Raw genomic sequence first — 22,382 nt, 5'->3', positions numbered from 1 at the left:
TACGCTGTGTACGCATGGTGCACAGTATACGCATGTCCCTTCAGCCTTCTTCAGTATTGGTAGTACTCAGCGGCATTAGCACGGATCACTGCTGTCCAGCTGCCTGGCATTGGCTGGTTTACCGAAGGTCTCTCCTGTGACAGGCAGCAGCTAGTGGTACCCAAGCAGTGGTACCCAAGCAGTGGTGCCCAAACAGTCAAATATAATATTATAAACTCAAGAAAAGTGTGAGACTACACTACTGAAAGCATGTCACATAAACATCAGGAGAACTAATGACACAGCAGGGGCAGAAAGTTGAAGCAAATCAGACAAATTTCAAAAGTAATATTGCGAACAAAGAGGGAAACAGTCTTGTAACTTTAAAACATATGCTGCATGGTTGCCTAAACACAACGGATAAAATTGACTGCTTTGAATGTGAATTCCAGTGATATGTCAGAGAGTCAGAAGTCTACAGTCTAGAATGTAGTCGATAATCAGTCCAGACCTGCTGGACTGAAAGTGTTGCTAAACTGTGTGCGTACACGTGTGCCTGCCTGCACACGTGCGTGCGTGCGTGCGTGTGCAACGTAAAATCGCTTCAAAGCCAGCAACGGTCTTCATCCCTAGGTGCATGCAGAGTACTGAAGCACATCCATGTGCTAGTTGTTCCCGCGTCTGCACTAGAGTAGCAACAGCATCAGCAAGACCATGTAGTACAGACCAGCGCCGCTGGCATGTGCGACATCATGATCACCATACAAGCAGCACTGCTTGTCAGCCATGCCGCCCACTCACCGCCCACATCAGTCCAACTGTCGTAGCAGGCTGACCTGGCACTGCATCAGTCCAACTGTCGTAGCAGGCTGACCTGGCACTGCATCAGTCCAACTGTCGCAGCAGGCTGACCTGGCACTGCATCAGTCCAACTGTCGCAGCAGGCTGACCAGACACTGGCGGCTATCCTGCTCGTCGATACGTGCCGTGCGCAGCAGCGTCTTTGGGTTGTGTGTCACGCTGAACGACGCCTGGCCAAAGCGACAGCTGGTTTCGTGCACTGCACCAGGGAACACAGCCATGACATCACACGGCATGCTGTATGCTGCTAAGACCCGGCACAGCCATGACATCACATGGCATGCTGTATGCTGCTAAGACCCGGCACTGTGTTTCCTTGCCTGGCCAGCACTAGCACTAGCAAAGTCTGATCCCTATCACCATGATCACTACCAGTAGCCCAGGACTGTACTTTGAAGTCTTAAAATTTAAAACAACAGACCGCTGAGGCAAAAATTTGGAACCAATTGAAACTGAGAAGAGTGAAGGCGATAACTCATACATTGTACATGTACACGGAGTGTGGTGCTGCTTCCATTGTTTCTTGTCAAGCTATAGTCTCTCTTAGTGTCAACATGGCAATCACAATAGGCTGTCATTTGTACCCATAACCATTGTTGACTCAAGCTTCCACTTCATGCAGGCACACTGGCCCACCTTTCCAGACTTCACGTGCACACAAATACGATGACACCCAACATCTAATCCATGTGCGGCATACACATACACATGCACACACACACACACACACACACACACACACACACACACACACACACACACACACACACACACACACACACACATGCACACACACACGCGCGCGCACACTACATGTCCTGCTCGGTGCTGACATACACACACAGAACTCGCCAGCGGTACGTAACAGCAAGCAACGGATGACTTACATCTGCCGGGGTTCTTGATACGTAACATAGAGCAATGGAGGAGCACACGTCGATACACGGCAGGTGACGCCACTATCTGATCGAGTTCCGTGCTGTTTGCAACATTCCCAAAATCCTACAAAGCACATACAACAGGCACAGGGAGACGTACGTTTGGTGCCGACAGATTTTAGTACAGTGCTAGCAACTGAAATCCGACCCCCCCTAGCGGTGCGCTAGCCGCGTTAGCGATTCGTATGAGACGCTAGGTGTGTGTGTGTGGGGGGGGGGGGGTCGGATTTCAGTTGCCAGCACTGTAGTACACATACATGTACACCACCGTGCAAAGGGTAGTACAAACGATTACTCGCTGTTGTGGGTTATGAGACAAGATTGATTCGGTGCTCCTGGTTGTGTTTCTCCGGCCTGCAGCCTGTTGTGGGATAATCAGGCATGGTGGTGGCCTGGCACAAGTCAACCGTCCCAAAGCTGATTGCCCTTCTACGCACAGCTGTATAGCCGGTGGTAACACGGCACAGTTGTATAGCCGGTGGTAACACGGCACAGTTGTATAGCCGGTGGTAACACGGCACAGTTGTATAGCCGGTGGTAACACGGCACAGTTGTATAGCCGGTGGTAACACGGCACAGTTGTATAGCCGGTGGTAACACGGCACAGTTGTATAGCCGGTGGTAACACGGCACAGTTGTATAGCCGGTGGTAACACGGCACAGTTGTATAGCCGGTGGTAACACGGCACAGTTGTATAGCCGGTGGTAACACGGCACAGTTGTATAGCCGGTGGTAACACGGCACAGTTGTATAGCCGGTGGTAACACGGCACAGTTGTATAGCCGGTGGTAACACGGCACAGTTGTATAGCCGGTGGTAACACGGCACAGTTGTATAGCCGGTGGTAACACGGCACAGTTGTATAGCCGGTGGTAACACGGCACAGTTGTATAGCCGGTGGTAACACGGCACAGTTGTATAGCCGGTGGTAACACGGCAAAGTTGTATAGCCGGTGGTAACACGGCACAGTTGTATAGCCGGTGGTAACACGGCACAGTTGTATAGCCGGTGGTAACACGGCACAGTTGTATAGCCGGTGGTAACACGGATGTGCAAACTTGACTTACTTTACAGTAGCTTTCACCAGGCGTATTGTGCGGGCTCAGTTTGCAATAGGGAGGTTTCGCTCTACGGAATTACGTATGAAAATAATGTATGAACTGCACGGAATTTTCATACGTAAAAATCAGAGCTGCTGGGTTTCGCTCTACGTGATTTATCCACGACTGCTAAACATGCGTTGTTGCTTTGGAGACGCGTTGGCTGCATGCGCCCACCGCATGCACCATGAACCGAAACCGCGTTTTCCATCTTATTTTGCATGTGGTGTACGGTGTGTGTACCTTGCGTTGCGCGCGGCTTGAACGTCGCCATGGACAAATGAGGAAAATGCGAAAAAAATACTTCAAAAAGTCCTACGGAGGACCCAACGTAGGAAAGAGCTTTCCTACGGAAGTCCGTAGAGAGATTTACGTATGAAAGCTGCCCTCGCTCCCCGGCGCGTACGACATACGGATTTTCATACGTAATTACGTAGAGCAAAACCTCCGTAATAGCAGTACCGGTGCCTGCCACTACTGTTTCAGTGGGTCATTTCATAAACAGAGTTTAGATGAGCACACGGTCGCTTATGCAGCACGACAGGATACGGACTTAATGGAACTAACTGCTCATACTTCCCTCCCGTATAATATGTCGTGTCTATAGTGTACGCATACAGTGCTACTCAATGACATCCAATCTTGGTAATAAGTCAGTGCCCTCCACCAGCGCACAGCCCAGTGTTGGCAGGTCTGGGCCTGCACAGTGCCTGGCAGGTCTGGGCCTGCACAGTGCCTGGCAGGTCTGGGCCTGCACAGTGCCTGGCAGGTCTGGGACTGCACAGCGCGTGGTGCTAGTTGACTTACTCAAACAGACTACATTGAGCAGCATTGCACTTTGAAATACCAGTTGAATGAATAGAAAATAACCACTGATTGTTTCATTCCAAGAGGAAGCCTTACACTGGCATGTGTCGGTGCATAAGATGTTCTCTGGTACGAGAGCACGCCGCTATCAACAGTAGACTGCAGTAGGTCGTGCCAGCGTTTGCTAGTGAGACGCAGCAGTGCTGCAACGCGCTCGTCGTGTGCGTACACCATTGCCTCCGCCGTACCATCATCCACCGCGAATCTGCACATGATCCCCACAATGTGGAATTCACACAGACATGCACAGTAAAATCACACAAGACTGTGACAAGAGTCACAATCAGGGAGTCGTAAAATACCGGTATTTTACGACTCCCTGGTCACAATGCCCGAAACAGCACAGGTGGCACCAGAGCTAGTACCTGTACTTATTCTGCAGCTGATCTATTCTGTCGACGTAAGCTCAGAGTGGGATACAGTGTGTGATACAGTGTGTGATACAGTGTGTGATACAGTGTGTGATACAGTGTGTGATACAGTGTGTGATACAGAGTGTGATACAGAGTGTGATACAGTGTGAGACACAACGTGATACTAGTACTTCAAAAGAAGTATACAGAGTTGAAATGCAGACCACAAATCAGAGGCGATCACCAGAGCAGCACAACACACACACCGCTGCACAACAGACCACACGACGCTGACTGACCTGGCCTCGGCGTACGGCTCGTGGCCCGTGTGCTTGCCGTCATCGTGCGGGCAGGTGCCGCGCAGGTAGTCGTGACACGTGGCACAGCGCATGCCGACCGTGACCTGCTGTACTGCCGTGATCTGACAGGACAGGGCGTGGACGAGAGACGTGCTCATACCTCGCGCCCAGTCATTGGCCAGCGTGCGCAGGTAGCACTGCGAAGACGGCGCCAGCAGGAACGACGCTGACGCGAGGGACGGCAATCGCGCACCGCCCGCAGCACCGGCACTGTTGGAATACGCTGACGTAGACACGGACTCGATATACATACGCGTCAGGCCTTTGTTGACTTGGATACTGAGGCCACCGGACCGAACACACTGTACACAGATGAGAGAAAACACGATATGAACATGACATTGTGTTTATTTGCAGCCGCAGTAGATTGTGTACATAGATTCACATATTCAAGTTGCTTTGTTTTGCCCTGCTTTGCCCCATGATACCCTATTGTGCTCTGCTTTGTAAGTCAGTTCTGGGAATGGTGCTTTCCATCTTGAAGATTTTTCAAAGGTTGTCCACTGTCCATATTCAGGTACAAAGACAATAACACCACCTCTACTGGTATACCTGTGCAGGCGGTTCACAGCACATGACAGCCTACCCTACCTCTGCATCGCTGTGTATCAGTTGGGCAACGCAAGATACACAGACCACCGACTGGTAACACTGGAATTTAGATAGGAAAACAAGCACTACCTCCTGCAACGCTATGGTGAAATGGTTGAACTATAAACAATAGAAATCATCCTTGCTTGGGCCCTTCCTACCCATGCTATTGACTACTCAGTAGTACTCAGTTCAATGCGCAAACATTCAAACTGTACATTTGGTGTTTTACATGAGATGAGAGATGATGGAGTGGTAGACAGTAAGTGCCAAAGTGGGCATTGGATATATGAGCAGACAGGGCGCATTGTTTGCTCTTAATGAAAACCAGAAATACGAAGTACATCATGTAATACTTTACCTTGACCAAGGCATGTCTGATGGTGACGCATGCGCCCGGCAACAAACTTAGCACATACGGACTGCGGTCTAGCACCAGGAATACTTTAACGCTGTCCAGGTGATGACGGTCACGCATGCTCAGTACGGCAAAGTGCTCCTGAAGGCACTTCAACAGGCCATGAGATGCCGCCACGTCACTATAGATCCAGCCGCAGCCGTGCGCGTACATAGAGTCTGCGTCCTTGGCTGACGCACCACCGGCCACGCTGGACTTGCGACACAAAGCCGCTAGCCCGGTTTCCTTGCCGGCAGCGGGATCAGATGGTTTGCTGAGCGTCACTGTGGCCGATGAGTTTCGCCTCAGCAGCGGTGGTGCGTCGTGGGAGGCTAAATTGCCATCGGAGATGTTACGCGACAGGTTGATGTCGCGACATTGGACGACGCCGCGGAACGACAACACTTTCTCCACAGCGTTAGCACTCCTGCCAACATACACCACACACGAACACAAGGAAAGACACAACTCTTCACGCCCACAGCATCACCACGTGTACGCTTATAAATGCAGTGCGGCAGACATAAACATATTTCGAATCATCTGTAGGCTAGTCTGTTGGCTAGTCTGCAGGCTAGTCTGCAGGCTAGTCTGCAGGCTAGTAATGTTAGCTATGGTGTACAGGTAGTGGTGGTGACAAGTCAGAGCATCATGAAGTACATGCAACATATCCCATCAAATTGATCAGAACTACCGGAGTAAGGCACTGTATTCAAACATCTACTTAAAGAATGTCCTTTAGTGGCTACTTACTGTCGATCAAGCTCTTCCGACATTACACGGATCATCTCACGTATAGACAGGACGGGTGACACAGGGTGTTTTGTCGATGGTTCATCACCACCGTCACCTCCGGCAGCTGGTGTTACATTCGCCACCGGGCGCTGGGCAGGGTGAAATTCAGTTGTTACGTGCAGCCTGGCAGAGTCGAGCGTCGTTGCCTGCTGTTTGCCCAGCCTCACGGAGTGCCCTGCACTCTCCGTAGTGCAAATACGATAGGTCAGGCCGGGGTGCAAGACTGGGTACCAGTGGATACCACTGCTATTCAATGTCATGAAGGGTGTGGATAGTGAGGGTGCGGATAGTGACGCGGACACAGACGATCTCTTGGCACTACTACTACTACTACTACTACTACTACTACTACTACTACTACTACCGGCAGGCGGTGTGCTGTCCAGCCAGCCTATGTTGACCATTGCATGCAAGCCGACAATACCACCCCTGTCGAGTTGAAGTGATGCAGGCTTGCTGTGGCGCACGAGGAACGATGCAGCGCTTGTCTGAGGCTTGCTGCCTTGCGCCGATGCGGATACTTGGTGTGAAGGACAAACAGAATCTGAGCCAGTGCCTTGTCCAGTAGAGGCGGCGGACTTTCGTGATTTGAGGCTATAAAGCCACTCCATGTCGGCGAGTGAAAACACAGCATACATCAGGACAGTCTTGCGGGGTTTCCCAGCACCCTCTTCCCCAACTGATACGGTGAATTCCTCGAGTACAAACGTTGCATTCTGCACACACCACACATTGTCTATATGCTCGGGTAAGACAAGGTGAGGTTGGCAAACTCCACACGATAGTGTTGGATTGCCTCCAGTATGTGAACGGCCTGGTGCACACTGAGTGGTCGATGATTGAGACGATGGGTTGCGTGGCTGGGCTTGTTTCTGTTTGTGTATCCAACACTGTGATCCATTGGTGAGATTGGGATCATTGCTGTGAACATCAGTAACGACAACGTCAATATGACCACTACGATCGTGCAGCTGGAGACGCCCGGAGTGAAGCGACACTTGTAGAATGCCGACCAGTGTCTAGCGGTTTATACAGCCAAGCACATACATAGGCATCACACACACACACACACACACACACACACACACACACACACACACACACACACGCACATGCGTGTACAGATAAACAGACAGACAGACATGTGCACACACATACACAACCTTGTTCCGAAAATCAATCACTTCTCTTAGACAGGATGGCCCCAGTGAGTTCACGCAGTGACAGGGGTCACGACATCACTTTCCCAAGAAAACTTGCAAGCCAAGACAAACACAGAGGAGACAGAGTTACAGTATAATTATTCACGACCGTTCTACCACATAGCCATAGCTAGGATTGCAACGTACCTGCAATGGGAAGATGTCCTCGTCCAACTGCACGACAGAGTACCGCCACTGCACTGCACGCTGCTGCTGCCGCTGTTGTTGCCAGTCAGACGACGGTGCAGTAAACTTCCCGTCAGCACCCAGCCATTCGTCTTTCCGGTACACATGCTCGCGCACCTAACCAGAACATCACAAAGACGAAACCAAGTCACAAAGGCCTTCAGAATTTAAAATTTAAAATGAGAAAGGATGCATGCCAGGCAGGCAAGGAATGAGACTCAAGAAAATGATACTAGGAGTAACTCGATACTGCATGCAACACTAAAGGCAAACAACTAATATTGATCCTCTTCAACGTATACCGTATATTCTCTATTATAAGCACAGGTCTCCATTACTAGCACAGTCTCTAATACTAGCACACTGTGAGCACCTTTCGAAACATTATAAGCACAGTCTCTATTATTAGCACGGTCTTGGTGGAAATCAATGCTGCATACATGATATCTAGCATGTATTTCTTCTTGCTGTGTGGATGTATTGGTTGAAAAAATATAAGCACGGTCTCCAATATAAGCGCGGTCTCCAATATAAGCACGGGGTAGAGGGGTGTTGAAAAAATATAAGCACGGCGCTTATAATAGAGAATATACGGTATATTACCACTACAATGTAGTAAAATCTAAAGATTCAATCAGTTCCTCTGAATACATGTACTGAGCAGAACACATGCTGCTTTACCAATAGTTTACCTGTAGCCGCACATACCTGTTGTACAAGGTTTTTGATGGACGGCACTCGCATATCCGGGAAAGCGCGGCCTCTCACACCGCATGCGTGCGGCAGACTGGTGAACTCTGCCATGGCGTCACGTTTCTTAAAGCCCGCGGCCGCATTCCCCGTCGTAGTCACCTCGGATGCCTCGGAGAGGGACGACGACGACGGAATGGCTTGCTCCTGCTGCGGCGGATGAGAATTGATATCGAACGACCATAACGTCCTCACCACAGCATCCGCTACACCTCTGCGTCTCGCAGCATTACCATCACTAAATCAGAAAAGAAACACATAAAAGCAGAAGACGAAACCCAACTCAACTCAGCGATTCTCATAGCACAATGGCGCGGTGCATGCTTGCTACTAGTCTCTGGCCAGATCTGCGCAAACTGACAGGTGCATGACTGCATCCTGGTGTTTTTCAGGCAAGTGGCGCATTACTTAGGAACCTCAATACAGGTTGTCCATATACAGGTACCGGGGTATGTGCCTTTCACCTACTTCTGAAGTACATAATGAGGAACAGCCGGCAAGTGATGCATCACTGAACACAGAGCATGACATGGACCTGCTTACAACGAAGCCCTGTACACACAGTTAGAGAAGTTTGATCGCTGTACAGTACATGTACCTACTTGGAGGACATGATAGCGCCGATCACTTGATCTCGCCTGCACACGGATGTAGAAAAAAGTCAAAGACATCGCTCTTGAATAGGAGAGACACAGAGACAGAGAGAGAGAGAGAGAGACAGACAGACAATTAAAACAGAGGTAGGAGAGGTAACAAGAGGAATGATATTTGAAAACAAAAAGTGAATTTCATCTATAAGAAATTAAGAATACCGCTGTTCAAACCAGCAGCACCAATAGCAGCAACAGCAGCAGCAGCAACAATATGTTCTAGCTTACTTCAATACAGACGGACAGAACTTCTTCAGCAATGATTCAGTGAGTTCTATATATTGCGAGTATTGTTGACAATTCAAGCGCAGCGCATAGAGTGCTACTGAGCTTGAATCAGCATAGAACGGCTGTGTGAAAACATGAATCAGCATAGAATGGCTGTGTGAAAACAACAACATGACAACGTACAGTAACACAGGGCTGAGAGCATATACCGTATTTTTCCAGAGTACAAGCCGCACTGGAGTATAAGCCGCACTGGAGTATAAGCCGCACTGGAGTATAAGCCGCACTAGAGTATAAGCCGAACCCAGATTCTTTTGTCACGAAATACAGACATCTACCCAGTTTACCACCATTGATTTGACCCTCGTAGTGTATGAGCCGCACCCATCCACCCATCCACCCATCCACCCATCGACTTTTCTTGGGCGAATTACTGGTGTTTAAAGTGTGGCGTATACTCCGGGACAATACGGTACGTCTTAAACAGTAGAACTCTGATACGACGTACCCCCATGGACAGCAGGATACTGTACTTAGTGTCTGAGGCAAGTCTTATCCCAGCATACTTCAGCATGAATCAATACAGCCGTGCTCCAGACAATGTCCGTACACTGCTGGTTTATACATGTCTGACACCCTTGACAATCTTGGCCTATCCCAAGTTGTAGACCAGCAAGCAACTCGCTATTCTCCTGGCGGCCATACGTCTTCTCTACTTGACTTAGTTATAACCAATGCTCCGTTAAAACTCTCGCATCTCACCATTCTCCCAACCATGTCTGACCACTGTCCTGTGACTCCTGTTGTTTTTGATTTTGCTGTCCCTAAGCTCTCAGCAACACCAAACCCACAATCCTCGTCTCTAAATGTGCAAACAGTAGATGATGCTTGGTCTTCCTGGCGCACTATGTTGGAAGACGCAGTGTTCTCGTTCGTGCCAGTTATCCGGAGGCGAGTGTTTCCAACGAACAAACCCTGGTTCGCAGCCACTCATCATCGGCAACAGCTTTGGACTTTGTACAGACTTGCTCGCAACCGCCTCAACTCCGCGATGTGCAAGGCCAAGCGCCACTTCCACGAAAACATGGCCAGAGACCTGCAAAACCACCGGGGTACATATTCATGGTGGCGAAAAGCAAAACTCCTTTGCAACATTAATCGCCCGACCTCTGCTATCCCCGACCTCCGGGATGACAACCAGATCAAGTCAGTGACTAGCAGTGCAGACAAAGCTGCCCTCTTTGCTAGGAAGTTTGCCAGTTACAGCCAGGCTCCCTTGTCACAGCTGGATCTGCACTCCGCCATCTTGCTGCCGACGTCCACAGAGAAATTTTCCATTCAGCCCTTCTCTGCCCAATCCATATTCGATAGTTTACTCAGACTGTCCACATAATATCGCTCTACTGCTGGGAAGTCGTGTAACCGAATTCTCAAAGAAACTGCTGCAGCTACTTCCCAATCCGGGGATTATCCCTTGCAGTCCTCTTCAACCGCTGTTTACTCGCCAAAACACAGCCTCGCGAATGGAAATCTGGAGTTGTGGCACCCATTTTTAAAGGCAAAGGTTGCCCAGCCGAACCAAGCAACTACCACCCAATTTCTCTGATAGACGGAATCGCTAAGGTGTACGAGTCAATTGTCAGTCGCCAGTTCTATTCGTTTGTTGAGAAATATAAGCGTATTATTGATAACCAATTCGGATTCACAGAACTAAGTCAACAGTCGACCAACTTGTTCAGCTTACAACCACGGTTTCCTGCGCTCTTGGCACGAAATCACCTTGCGATCAGCTTCTCCTGGAAATCTCCAAGGCGTTCGACCGGGTCAGCCACAACTTGATCCTAGCGTCGGTTTCCGGTTGGTGCTCGTCAAATGCTTGCGATTGGATTAAAGACTTCATCAGTGACCGTACTATCTGTGTCCGAGTTGGGCAAAGTCGATCTGATCTGTTGCCCATCACAGCTGGAGTGCCCCAGGGGTCTTACCCCCCCCCCCCCCTTCTCTTTAATCTATGCATAAACTCTTTTCCTGACCATCAATTTTTACTGTATACATGTTATGTGAGACCCTTACTGGAGTACAGTCAACTTCGCTTATAACGACACTCGGCAGGGCATCAAAAAGGTGTCCTTATTCGCGAAGTGTCGTTATACCCGAAGTCTCATTATATGTATTACAGTGGGATGGGACTTTGCTCTGGGCATGGACATACTGTCGTTATTCGCGAATTGTCGTTATATCCGCAGTCGTTATTAGCGAAGTTGACTGTATGCTGTCCCTGTTTGGCTGTTCGCCATCTCGTCTACGCAATCCTGCACATTGGACCGACTGCAAGCTACTGCTGCCCGATCCTACCTGGCGTATGAGACCCGACAGGTCTCTACTTGGACAACAGCCAAGAATGTTCTGAATCATCTGTGTGACTGGTAATCCCTCCAATGGCGTCGTCAAATTCTTTCTCTAGTTTATTTTCATCATGTATTCTACCAATTTCCATCACTACTGAGCCAGTTTAGCTTCACCATCTCCCGCAGCTGCCGACACCCTTCCTCTATCGTTTGCCTCGTTCTGGAACTCATTTCTTTAAATCTCCTCTTTTCGGTTTATCAGTTGTCTGGAACAAGCTTCCTGAGAGCCTATGCAGGGAGCGATCTTCTGCTAAGTTAATTCTTGATTTTCATTTCTAGCGCTCGTCATGTATTCTGCTTCTCCCCGGTGGGTTTTACCTGTAGTTTTCCTTGAGTTCTGCTAAGTAGTTTCCCGTGTCCCTTCTCACTTCCCTTTCGTCTTATCCACCCTTCCAGGAAACTCCCCCGATAAGTATCCATTTACTTTTGGAGAATCCTTCAAATAAAGTCTAATACAATACAATACTAAGCAAGAGAAAGTCTAATCCAGACTAGGTACTGAGTGAGTTCCACTGTAAATTGAATCCCAATCCAATTTACTGCGTGTCTACCACTGGGGCCATTAGCCTTTAATGCTTTGCACACATGTAAACACTTTCCTCAACCCCCCCCCCCCCCCCTAGCTAGCTGGCTATGTATGCAATGCACAAATGAAGAATTGCAATCTGCTTACAGCGGTGGATGGTGCAGGCTACTAGTGTATAAACATAGTCACGGAAGACATGTTACATAACACTGCAGCTACCATGGAAACATGTGCTTTGTGCGTGCTGCGTCGCTTACCGGGGTTTTGAACGGTGTGAGAGCAAAGGAGACGATGCGCACCGTGCTGATAGAGCAACAGGACAGCGTGACTAGCTGACCAAACGACTGTCACCACACAACACAGGTAGCAAAACACAAACGACAACAGGAATTAGTATAGCATGTTCATGGAAGAACTGAAGATCGTATAATTTGGCAACTGTCCCATGATGTTCTTTAGACAGTTGGGCTCTCTCTAGAAGGGTGTGCATACTACGAGATGATCAATGTCTGATCCCGATGGTAACCGATACCAACCATGGTAACACACTATCATGTTGATCGCAGACAGTTGTCATTCTACGGCAGAGAGCCGTCAAACGCCATCAACGACGCCCTGCTGTTACACCTAAACCCTCATCGGAAAGTGTTAGAAGAGCATTTGTTCATGTGCATATGTGAAGGCGACAGGATGAGAGCAGCAGCAGTCAAACATGAAGCCTACAAATTGAAAATGTTGCCCGCAGGAGAAACCGTATGTTCCAGAGTAAAAGCCGAGGTTTTTTTGTCGCGAAATACAGACATCTACCCTGTACTGCACGGTTCATATGGCCATCGCGGTATTAGTCTCACCGACTTTTTTGGGTGAATTACAAGTGTTCAAAGTGCGGCTTTTACTCTGGAAAATACGGTCGGTAAAGTACAGGAGTGTTCTAGCCAAAGGGGGTAGGGGGCGTAGCGCCCCCCTACACTGATTGAGCGCCCCCTATTCATTTGTCGATTTTGTGTCTTTTCATGCCATTCAACGAAAATGCAGTCTCTAGTCACTATTAGAGGGCTCACAATGGCACATTTGTGTGGGGTGAAGTCGGGGGTTTGCCCCAGAATGTTGCATTTGGCATGCAAGACACTTTTAGGAAACGGTACAATGGGTTACGGGGTAACTGCCCCCCCCCCCCCCCCCCCCCCCCCGGCTAGAACCCTGGAAGAGTTTACACACCAACCGGCCTCCTGTACATAGCATGAGCATGACATACTCCTGTACATAGCATGAGCACGACATACCTCAGACTGAGTGTGCAGCATGTGTACATTGTCCAAGTGAGCACGTGCACCGACCCGCCAGCCTCGACACCACTGACAGCAGCTCTGGTGGGCGCGCTCAAGACGTATTCTCCCGTCCAGTATGAATATACCGGCGGACGCATTCTCACACGATGAAATAACACCCTGAACAGAACAGGACCAAATTTACGAACATCATGTGAAACACGAACAGGAACAAAAATAATAATAATATTATCAAAAAGACACTGGTCTTTAGTAGCTGCTGAGTATGTCAAGTAAAGTAAAGTTTGCACATTCGCGTTACCACCGGCTAACACAACAAGCTTAGGAAGTTTCGCGTGCGTCAGGCCACCACCAGTCTTGCGACGGCCGAAAATCTTCATGCACAAGCATCACATTCTCATCCCAGGATCTCTTTGAACACACAGGCATGGTATGTACAGCGCTGGCCAAAGAAATCCAGCCTCATGAATAAAATAGTGTTGCCGGGCGCTACGCAGCCCTAGCACTACACACACTGGTGCACTCAAACGCGGCGCGGCGCTACTTTATTCATGAGGTTGGATTTCTCTGGACAGCACTGTACATGTACTTGTAGAGACAGTTCAACATACTTACCTCATAGCTAACCAGTTGAAATGGTTCACAAGAGCTGGGCAGGCTGTACGTACGTTGCTTGGCAGGACTTGGTGACGATGACTGCTCCCCGGATGATAATGGGCTTGGTTTCCGGATGGGAGATTGGCCAGCAATGGACGATGGTAGATCTGTTTGTCTAGCGGGTGTTGAGCTGTATGGATACTTGGATAACGCTTGAACGCCAACAAGTGGAGAATCGAGAACGGCTGGTTTAGTTTTGCTAGGTGTTGACTCCACTGTAGTTGTCGTGCCGGTTGCCACAGACTTGCTTCTGGTTTGTGAATGAGGACTGCAGAGGTGTTCCGCTTCCAGCATGACCTGGCTAAGTTCCATCAACTGAGCGGTATCCATGGTCCAGCCACCCATACTCACGTCTCCAGTAGATCCTTTGCTGATTCTGGAGAGAGGAGTCTTGCTCGCCACACCATCAGAAGACTTAGGTGTGGAGGATGATGAAGCTCTGGATTTCGACGTTGTCCTACAGACAGGAGTAGAGATCGATTGCTTCGGTGAATTACTTGGGTCATGTATCGCCTGTTTGCAAGGGCTTTCAGTACCAATTTTACGCCGCTTTGCTCTTGGTGAAACAGGACTTGAAGTTGAGTCTTCGCTTGTTTCCGACATGCGTTTTCGCCGGGCGCGAGTGACTGGTCCGACCGATGATTCCAGACAAACTGGATGTTCTCGACGTGGGGAGGCGGTAGGCAAACAAGGAGTGGACGAGCACGTAGGTGACATGATAGGACGATGGCGCGCTGCTGACGTTGCCAGCTTGGAGGTCTTACGTGACCTAAGCGCCTTGTCACCGGTCTACAGGATTTAACACAAGCCATGACATATGTACACACACACACACACGCGCGTGCGCGCGCGTATGCACGCACCATACACATCATACACACATGCACGTATGCATGTCCACAACCACACACATTTGTTTTAAGTACTCATACCGGTATGAGCGGGTGCATGGTCCAGTGCGATATGACGAACACTACATCGGCATGAAAATGGTTTGCCAGAGCCAACAAAAACATTCACGTGTCTCACAACTCTGTGCTAAACACACATGAACACCGCATTGGCCAAACATGGTGTCACTCTCTTACCCCTCGGCGTTCAGAATGTAAGAGAGAGGAGATAGCAATCTCATCATGCACATTGATCAAGTACACCCAGTGCAGATGCTCTGGACTCTGCATAAAAAGCAGACACACAGACAAGACACAAACAAGATAAGCGTTCAAAGTGAAATACACTCCGCAATGGGGTTAATAGGCCAATGACATCAGTCACATCACCTATCCCATCTATCTTACCTATGCAAAACAGAGAGGCTCCAGGCTGTCCAAGAGAGTGCTCAATATCGAGAGGCAGAGCTAGTTCAAAGTTCAAACAATAAGGGGACGAAAAAAGTGTTTTCATTCCGAGTTTCACACACTATTAAAGGGGAAGTTAAGGCAAAAATTAAAATTTCACCAGTTGTAGTCTTCGGGGTGCTGAGTCGAATGGTCTTGGTCCGAGAAAGCTGAGACGCTCCCTTCCTACTTGAATCCCAATCGAACTCGCGCACTTCCACCGAAACTGGGTGACTGCGCCCTACGAGATGGGGATTTGTATGCAAAATGTCACTAAAAGCGCCGTTTCGTTCTTATAAAAGCACGGATGACCGCGATTGGCCCATATGTTGTAGTCTTTTGGACGCTGAGTCGACTGGTTTTGATCCGAAAAGGCTGCGATGCAGCGTTCCTCCTTTATTCCCAATCGAACATGGTTGAACAAGTGGTCACGTGCTCCTGGGTGCCCAAATCACCTGGTCACCACGCCAGCAGGCGACAACTTTCACACCAAGGTTCAACTCGAGTTCAATTCGAGTGACAGGACTGCACCCAAAAAAGGTCAAACAGGCTAGTAAGTTGTACCCTGCAGGCACGGTGACCAGCTGACTGGTGTACGCAGGAGCACGTGACCGCTTGTTCAACCATGTTCGATTGGGAATAAAGGAGGAACGCTGCATCGCAGCCTTTTCGGATCAAAACCAGTCGACTCAGCGTCCAAAAGACTACAACATATGGGCCAATCGCGGTCATCCGTGCTTTTATAAGAACGAAACGGCGCTTTTAGTGACATTTTGCATACAAATCCCCATCTAGTAGGGCGCAGTCACCCAGTTTCGGTGGAAGTGCGCGAGTTCGATTGGGATTCAAGTAGGAAGGGAGCGTCTCAGCTTTCTCGGACCAAGACCATTCGACTCAGCACCCCGAAGACTACAACTGGTGAAATTTTATTTTTTGCCTTAACTTCCCCTTTAAAGCGATCATCAGAAAACAGCACTTTTTTCGTCCTCATGTTATCTTATGCATGCATAATAATGAGAAGTGGAGAACTGGATTCGAACTCTCACACGACATTACCATAGTTACGACATGACACACAGCGTCTACAGCAAGGCAATACTGCCTTATAGCCAGGGTCTATGCCAGCATCTATCCTACATACAGACCCATATGACCACCGTGACGGATTCTCCACTGGCATCGCACAACTCGATAAGGAAAAACGGAGGCTTGAAAGAGTTGCTGCAGAGAGGGAGGCAAAAGAAAGTACAAAGAAAAAAATTGACGGAAATGAAAACAACTGGCAACACGTAAAGCTCAGCTATTACAAGCCGCACATGACCAGTGCACAGTTATTTACATGAAACATGAATAAAATCTAAGGCAGAAAGTGTGTCGCGCCCATTGAAAAATTGTGTAGGAAAAAAATGTCACGGTTCGCGTGAGACTCGGCTGGAAGCCGGGCTTTCCGCATCCGTAGGAATGCCACCATCCTTCAAGGATCAAGGCGCAGATGCAGCTCCTAAAGCGGTGGGAGGTGAGTAGATCAGCTCACCAGCAAGTGGTCAAAGAACGAAAATCCCATTCACTGCATCCATGTTTTCCTCTTGTGTAGGAAATACTTAATAACTGGCTTTATATAACACAGCCAACACCAACTGTTGTATACTGTAAAAGCCTTGTAAAAGTCGAACACCGGTTTTGTTGGATGCACCACGTATGCTGTAAATCTGTAACCAGCTATGTTCTTCCAGATGGCGAGGGATCCGGATAAAAGAGGACCGGATAAGCGAGGTCTGACTGTATACCGGCATAACGAAGTGCTAAATCTAACGGGCTAACGAGGAGAAATCTGTCGTTAAAATGGGAAACGTTACACAGAAATCAATACTTATACTGTTGGTAGTGAGCGTTGAGAAAGAGTGAGAATCGTTACCTTTGATACACGTAAATCGGTCAATTTTAGGAAATCGTTATACTTGCGGTTCGTCATAAGAATGGCTTTTAGCGTATACAGGGTAGTAGTGTGTCCTCACCGGTAGACTGGGCTGAGTGATCCGACTTTCCCACGTACACAGTACTCTGTCTTGCCGTTTCTACAACTAGCAGTGTACACAGAGTGTGCAGACAGAACAGAACTTGACAGCCATTGGACATCACGGCTCGAAGTCAACTGCAGTCAACTGCAGTATGGCCATGGAAAGCGCCATGCTGCATTCCATACAAAGAGCCCTACTCTTAAAGGCTTATCTCGGCTAGCTTAGTAGCTGTAGCCGTGCAGGGCATGAAGTCATGCTCTGTGGAATCAGGTGTTGCCCACGGCTCTATTCTAGGCTATTTTGCTTGTGGGCTACAAGGGCTGCATGTAATTCCGTAAGAAGAAAAAAAGCTGCAAATGCCAAAGTACTCAACATGTAGGCTACTCTACACAAACACATACACACAGACATGCTGTTCTTGCACACCGCCAGAAACTGGCCACGTGGGCCTTCCTTGGGTAGAGGGGAGAGAGATTCGGAAGGAATTATGGAAAGATACCGCAATTGGCTATTGAAGAGCCTCAGTGGCCGACACCCCCACCCCTCACCCCCAACCCTCATCACCAAATCATCACACTACAATAAGTAGGTGAGGACAAGGTGCAGAAAAGAGATGAATGGCATCAGGGTATCCAGCCCAGAATCTAGATGCATTAACCCCCCCCCCCCCCCAAACACACACATAAAACAAGTACAAGGTTCGTTATATTACGGACTCCCTCATCCATTACCACAATCACAATTAAAGAGCGTATCCCCCGGCACACTACTCACTTTGCAGCTGCAATGCTGAGCTCCTCCACACTCATAGCTGCCATCGTATCAATGCACGGCGGTTCTCTGGCCAAACAAGGAGACAGTGGCGAGGTTAACTCGAAGTAGCCACCGGACACAATGTCAAAATCACCCGAATCTGCAGTGGATTGGAGAGCAAAATACATAACAGCAGTAGCCATGGTAACGGCTGATCAGCAGAGCATCACATGACCGGGCAACAACAGTCTGCCGGGAAAACAAACAATATTTAAACTCACTGTAATGTTCCCTTCTGAAGTAGTGGCTATTCATTAATTTGATTGAGATATACACTCAAACCTCGCTTATCCGGTCCTCTTTTATCCGGATCCCTCGCCATCCGGAAGAAAATCGTTGGTTACCGATCTGCAGCATATGCCATGCATACATACAGTACGTGTGTTCGATTATCCGGTTCCCTCATTCAGACGGTGGTAGTGAAGTAGGTGCACACTTCCGATTTTCATGCTTCTCTCCAAATCATGCTTCTCTACGAGTAATGCTTCTACACAATACTCTCCAACGTGTTACAGTTCTAAATTCCCTTCCATACATGGCAAGTATCGCACGGTCCACCCACCGGTTTTCGTCACCGAAGGCATCCTTCTGAACGAGGCAAAGTTCCACGAGGGCACAATGACCAGATTGTCCACCCAGTCAAGACGACAGTCCGTGACCTACAAGTACACGACACAACACAGTGAAACAGTTCAATACAGGTGTAGAAAGCGCCCCGAATACATGTCTAAGTATAAGCTGCACTGGAGTATAAGCCACACTGGAGTATAAGCCACACTGGAGTATAAGCCGCACTGGAAGATGAGCCGCACCCAGATATTTTTGTGTCACGAAATACAGACACCTACCCTATTTATCACCATTAGTTTGATCATCGTAGTGTAAGCCGCACCGACTTTTGGGGCGAATTGCTGGTGTTTAAAGTGCGGCTGTTACTCCGAAAAAATATGCTACAAGTACACTGCTTATATAACATACTGCGGGAAAGAATTCGTAAAATGTCAGAGACACACATAGATCTATCATCCCACTCCAGCATGCACTGACACAGAAGAGAGCAAGCAGCAGGATAATCAGACCAGATTTCATTTGCCGGACGTTTTCGTTCCCTTTTCAAACTACAATCACTTGCCACAAAAGACCACTTTAAAAAAAGCGTTCGATGCATTTGAACCAGACTGCAACATTGGGCATTCACATCACACAGCATGCGCCATTTCCTACATGTGCACTCCTAACATAAAAAAAGAACATGGTGTCACTAACCGTCCCCGATACTCGCGTTACAGCATGCTCAAGGTTAACCTGGGAATATTACCTCGCACAGCACGGAGGTGGTGTCATCATGCAGAAACAAGCTGCCAGGTGTGTGACTGAACAGGTCCGCTTGATGAGGACTAGGTGTTAGCCAGGCCAGCAACAACCATGGACGGTGGCCTGTGAGACGGAAAATAGCACACAAACACCCCCACACACCGAAACACACCTTGAACTTGCCCATTGCCGAAGGCAATGATACCAAAAGGACTAATTTGGCCGCAACCGGCAAAAAGGTTCGTGGCGCTTGAGGTCACCGGGGCGGCGACACGAAACACACACAAACACACATGCTAGTATGCGCGCGCGTGCACACACACACACACACACACTTTTACTTGTTGCTCACTGCCAAAACTGGTCATGTGGGTCTCCCCGGGGGAGGGGAGAGAGACTCAAAAGGAATCTCGGAAAGATGACTCAATTGGCTATTGAACCGCCCAGCGGCCGGCACCCCCTGAAGCAAGTGGGTGAGGACAAGGTGCAGAAAAAGGATTGACGGCATCAGGGTATCCGTCCAGGGATCCAACTGCAGTTACCCCAGTGAAGGTAGTACTTGCTACTAGTGTGGGTGGCTAAATCAGAGTGGATCTGATCTAAGCTTCACTAGCACCATTGATTACACACACACACACACACACACACACACACACACACACACACACACACACACACACACACACACACACACACACAAACACACACACGCACACACACACACAAACACACACACACACACACAAACACACACACACACGAGAAATAGAAACTGTATTGGCCTATACATCACATCACCCAGCTTTAAATACACGCACAATGCAGGTGCCGAGAGTCATCACTGGACAGACCTGTGTGCAACATAAAGAGAATAAAGACTATACTCACCTCTACGTCTATCCGTGTCAGTATACTGGCATTTGATCCCACCATGCCAAACACAATCACCCACAGCATCCCTGCGAAGGCAGTCTGAGAGACTGCAAACCTGCAGCAGGTGCCAACGACAAGAACATGGACACAAACAGCATCTTGTTGGCCCAGCAATCGTGTTAAGATGCTGCTTGTCCCCGGGACCTGAAAACCAGTTTGTCTTATCCGAGAGTCCGTCATAGCCCAGGTTCGTCAGATCCGAGTTCTACAGTGCAGCTACATGTACAATTTGCTAGTTTGATGATAACAGGAAAAAAAACGTGAGACATTGGAATTGTCCAAACTAGAGGCCTCACCCTACCTTGAATGCTGTTACACATGTGTCAGTGGCGTGTTCCTTCAGCAACTGGACAAGCTTTTCAGCACAGGCTACTGGCAACGTTCGTTTTTGGTCAGCAGTGATCTGATTGCTTGTGGCTGAAGTGGCCGAGAGCGCTGCAATTCGTTGAATTAGCGACCTCACAAAATGACCAACCTGTCGGCAGTAAACCAACATCAATACCAATCAATATACTGGTAGACAATGGTTACCATGAGAGTGAGACGCGAACTGATTGTGCGTGCATGTGTGTGTGTGTACGCGTGTGTATGTGTGTGTGTGTATTTGGGTGTGTGGGTGCGTAGCAAAACACGTCTTATTCGGGCATCTCGGAGCGAATGGTGCCCATACCTCTGAATGGTCCGTAACCCAGGAATGCGCTACAATCACTGGGTACATGATCCATCAGCCTATTCAGCTGGGCTCACTAAACCAAGATCGATACCAATGAGAGGCACCGTATTTCGTTCCCCCGCCGGTAAGTACCTGGATTGAACAGTGGTACAGTGAATATGGTAGTAACCATGGAGTGTCCTACCACCCTGTCATACATGTAGTACCCACTCCGGCAGTGTGTCACTCTGCATATCCCTACTGTACTCGTACTCTGGCCGGTTCGGCCGGGGACCTGGCACGGTCATATCAGGGAGCCCTAGCATCTAGGGAGATAGCATGGACGACTGGAAGGTGAAAGGATGTGGGTTCCGCTCCCAAGCTGCCCACTCCAGTCGTCCTTACTCACATCCGTCTACACTGGTCTGGGGCCATCCGTGTACTATGGTCCCGTGCCGTCTTCCTAGACGCTAGCACTCCCTGGTGCACATACATGTTTCTGTGCATTGTGCTACACGCGCACACACACACACACACACACACACACACACACACTCGCGCGCGCGCGCGCCCGCACGCACACACCCTTGACCTGATACCTGACCACCAAAACCACATTTAGAAAACAGGGAAACCCCGAACAAACAATGAAGTACGCTCGACCTTATCTTCTAGAAGTGATCGATGGTACCCCACCTAGTAATAGTGCATGCTATTCATTCCCTTCAAAGATACAATACTGTTTCATTGTACCGACATGCACTGTGGTATGCCATGTCATGCATGGACATGGAGAATTCCTTCTGACCTTCGCTTCATCTGATGTGGTGCAAATTGGTTTCAGAGTCCGGCGCACGGTCGAATCACATTCGAGATCGTCGTCCATGGATATAACTATTGAATGACTTTCATCTCTCAAGTATGAAGAAGTGAACAAGTGAAAACTACTCCTTTCCACGCTGGTCTTATAATATAAGTTATAATGCCAACAAATTGTCAATGACATTATGCATTTATGGATGAAGATTGTGTTGATTATGAATCAGGGCGACTCCAGATCTGATGCATCGAGGACGCGTCGACGATCGATCATGAACACTCCCGCCACATCTTCAATTATCATGATTATCAGTTTATCACACAAGAAAATTAGATTTTTGACGTGTCAGTAAGCTGG

At 48.7% G+C, this 22,382-nt stretch overlaps 1 protein-coding gene across 1 annotated transcript; it reads right to left on the bottom strand.

Moving 5' to 3' along the window:
- Positions 1–29: 29 nt before the first annotated feature.
- LOC135808272 (uncharacterized) lies at positions 30–22,284 on the bottom strand. Its single transcript, XM_065321438.1, has 22 exons — positions 22,014–22,284; positions 20,855–21,028; positions 20,509–20,608; positions 19,625–19,743; positions 18,869–18,965; positions 18,268–18,406; positions 17,491–17,556; positions 16,621–16,696; positions 15,227–15,313; positions 14,097–14,927; positions 13,476–13,640; positions 12,450–12,536; positions 9,259–9,380; positions 8,983–9,018; positions 8,339–8,618; positions 7,592–7,747; positions 6,201–7,261; positions 5,412–5,874; positions 4,400–4,761; positions 3,784–3,952; positions 1,728–1,842; positions 30–1,039 (listed from the first exon to the last, which is right to left on the bottom strand). The coding sequence occupies exons 1-22, from the start codon at positions 22,209–22,211 to the stop codon at positions 903–905; spliced, it is 5,040 nt and encodes a 1,679-aa protein (XP_065177510.1). The 5' UTR covers positions 22,212–22,284; the 3' UTR covers positions 30–902.
- Between the last annotated feature and the right edge of the window lie 98 nt (positions 22,285–22,382).

Source organism: Sycon ciliatum, chromosome 2, assembly GCF_964019385.1.
Source record: "Sycon ciliatum chromosome 2, ocSycCili1.1, whole genome shotgun sequence".
NCBI classification, from domain to species: domain Eukaryota; kingdom Metazoa; phylum Porifera; class Calcarea; order Leucosolenida; family Sycettidae; genus Sycon; species Sycon ciliatum.
Note: the sequence above shows the minus strand (reverse complement) of the source record. Positions and strands in the feature narration are given on the sequence as shown.

Excerpts from the sequence above, each read along its gene's own strand:
- LOC135808272 (XM_065321438.1), bottom strand. The coding sequence starts at position 22,211 with ATGTCATTGACAATTTGTTGGCATTATAACTTATATTATAAGACCAGC. Across the intron at positions 19,744-20,508 it reads TGACACGGATAGACGTAGAG|GCCACCGTCCATGGTTGTTG; the intron begins GTGAGTATAGTC and ends TCCGTCTCACAG. Across the intron at positions 7,262-7,591 it reads AGGACATCTTCCCATTGCAG|ACACTGGTCGGCATTCTACA; the intron begins GTACGTTGCAAT and ends ATAAACCGCTAG.